Source organism: Telmatherina bonti (assembly GCF_933228915.1).
Source record: "Telmatherina bonti genome assembly, chromosome: 11".
NCBI lineage: Eukaryota > Metazoa > Chordata > Actinopteri > Atheriniformes > Telmatherinidae > Telmatherina > Telmatherina bonti.
The window spans coordinates 20,428,359-20,431,230 of NC_136629.1; the positions used below are offsets into that span (position 1 = coordinate 20,428,359).

Consider the following 2,872-nt stretch of genomic DNA (forward strand, 5'->3'; position numbering starts at 1 on the left):
TTGGGGACTCGGTTCAGTTGGGGAAGGTGCAACATTATTCTGGACCGAGACTGTGTTCATGCTTCACTTCTATAATGAATCAGACCTTTAAAAAAATGTGTTTCTATCTCCACCAGAAGCAAGAATATAAGGAGCTGCATCAAATCCTGGGTTAATCAGGTTTCTATCCAAACTTTTACAAAATTCTTTGTAAAAAAAAAAAAAAAAAAAAAATTTGGGTGCATTTGATTTGTACTCGTAATTAGATTTTCCAAATTCCTTGTTGGACATAAACCCTGAATTCGGAAATCTGACTAGGAAAGTGGGTCTAGACCCACCTACCCCGATTTTATTAGTAAAGAATCTAATTCCATACCCAACAAAACAAGGTTGATTGAAACCAAAAATAAACATACATTTATGCCTAAATGTAGTTGTTTAATTGTATATGAATTAGAGTTAAAGGTACTGCTTATTAACTTCTACACAGAGATTAAGTTTACAAAATCCATGCATGTCCAAACCCTAAATAGATGTAGTCTCTCTGCTAACATTAGGAACTGTTGCTAACATTTTAGCATCTGAAGTCTCAAGAAGAACAAAGAGGATCCTGGCAGCATCCATGTTTTACATCTTCGTCAATGTGAACATTCTCAACTCAGTAATGACGCCATTCCCAGTCCCAACTTCCGACCTCTGAGTCAAATCAAACTCAGCTCTAGTTTTCCTGTCAAGAGCATGTTTTAATGTACTGCCCATAATGCACTTTGTTTTGTAGTCCATTTCCTATGTTTGGTGAACATAAAAGAGACCAAGACCTGCAGGCGGACTGAGTCCTTTTCTTTGAACTAAATCAAGATCCATTCATATTCACCCAAACACATTCACATTACCCAAAACAAAGCAGACTTTCCAAGCTAACGGACTAGACCAGGGTGAATGTGCTCTTAGTTTACTAATGTGAGAAACCATGGACAAACCGGCTGTGTTTTTATGCCATTTTGTAGTGAAAGGTTTTGTGAGGGTGTGTGTGTTTGTGTGTGTGGGAAGGGGGGTGTTTTGCTGATTAGGCTGGTTAACTTGTTCAATATTAAAAAGTGTAAATTAATACTAAATATTTTTCTGATTTTGCTATTGAACACTTTCTTTTTTCCAAGTAGGCCTACATCGTCCATTTTTATTAATCCATACTGGTAAATCCCTGTTAATCTACTTTTTATTTTGTTTGCTTGTTTGTAAACAAAGTTGTTGGTGTTCATGCATTGGGAGTGCCGTTTATTGATCTCGTCATTGCGCTCCGCCCCCCCCTCCAAGACCAATTACAACTTCTATGGGGTTACTCGTTCTTATAACACAGAACTGACTCTTCCGCGCGTCCGAAGGTGAAAAATGGATTGGGAGAAGCAAGGATGGTTTGTATGTGCGTGTTTTCTCGGATTTGTGACCCCGGCGCATAGCATAACACGAGAAGAGTTTTTCCCTTTCGGTACAAGCGCAAGAGACCAGTTGCTGGAGCCTGGGAATGATCGGACGGAGGAACTTCCTCTGGACAAACCAGTGCTGTTTTATGATGGCACTTTCAACAACATTTTTGTAAGTTTATTACTAACTTCACATTGCTGTCACTTAAATAATACTTAAGCGTGGAATTTACAGGACACCGGGACGTGCATAGCCAATGAACTGGAAGGGTCAGACCTGGCTACCTTAAACAATTCCTGGAAATGGCAAAATGTTGCTCCCTTAGAGAAGGAGTTTCTCTGTAAATCTGGAGCATTTACTGATCGCCGAGGTTGCTTTGTCTTGTCGAATAAGTGTTCACACATTCTTGCATCGTCTCTTGAGCTTATCATTTTACTGTTGATACTAAGAACTCCCTATTTTGTAATCCAGTCAAAAAATATTCACCGAGGTGTCCATGTTACACAAAATTGTGGTCTAAAAAATGTACGCTAGTTTTGGCCCTTTTTTTTTTTTTTTACACGCGTTTAGAAGTGTAAGAATGTGCTTGTTCAGTAGTTATCAGGGTTTCTGACTTTACTCTGTGTGTTTTTGATGGAAATGGTCAATTTTTTTCAACAAACAATGCTGTTGTGCGCTGTAATTCGTATCCAAAGAAGTGTGTCTCTTTGTTTTAATTGCGCTCCATGTCGATAATGTGATGGCCGTGCACAATCAATCTAAATATTAACAAAAGCCTCATTAAGATTGATGTAGTTTGTTGTAAATTATGCACGTGGAGTTGCGAATTTTACACGTTTCACGATTCGCCTTTTTTAAAAATTGTCTTAGCTGATAACTATGAGAAGACAACTTATTTTTGTTGTTTTCAGTGAACATTATTTTTCATTTAACAAAATGGTAACTCACCCAACCTCACCCAAAGAGTGCATGTTTTTGAGAAGTTATGCAGAAGCAAAACAAGATTGGGGTTAACTCAAGAGCCTGAGGCTTAGATGAAACATTAAATTCCTTATTAAAACAATCCGTCTAGGCTGAGTACCTCCAGCATCACCAACCACAAACATATTTCCCTACTGCAGGCAAGCTTGCTGAAAGACTTTTGGATTTATTTATGGGAAAGGCTTCTTTGAACTGTCTGAACCCCACTGTTAATCAGGGTTTCAGTTCAGACGTGGTTAACCAAAGAAGTGTTTTGTGTAATCAGGTTAGGTTTTATCTCCTCATGAGTTTGATTCACTCATCCAGAATTTTCATATGTTTAACACATTATGTCTGTGAGCTCGGAATCAGTGATCATTTTCCCAGTTACTTCTTGTTTGGCAGGAAGTCTCTGTTATGACAATTGCTTTGCAATCTTCATGCTCTCTGGGGCTCCTCGTCAGGGTTAAGAACAATCCTGTACAGGCCATTTTCTTTTAGTCAGGAAGTG

At 38.5% G+C, this 2,872-nt stretch overlaps 1 protein-coding gene across 1 annotated transcript in view; it reads left to right on the forward strand.

The window, feature by feature from the left end:
• The first annotated feature begins 1,338 nt into the window (after positions 1 to 1,338).
• Positions 1,339 to 2,872, forward strand: part of nid1a (nidogen 1a) — a 16,392-nt gene continuing 14,858 nt past the window's right edge. The window contains exon 1 of the mRNA XM_079248537.1: positions 1,339 to 1,572. Within this exon, the coding sequence (XP_079104663.1) occupies positions 1,369 to 1,572 (204 nt within the window). The 5' untranslated portion in view covers positions 1,339 to 1,368. The remainder of the gene's footprint in view (positions 1,573 to 2,872) is intronic.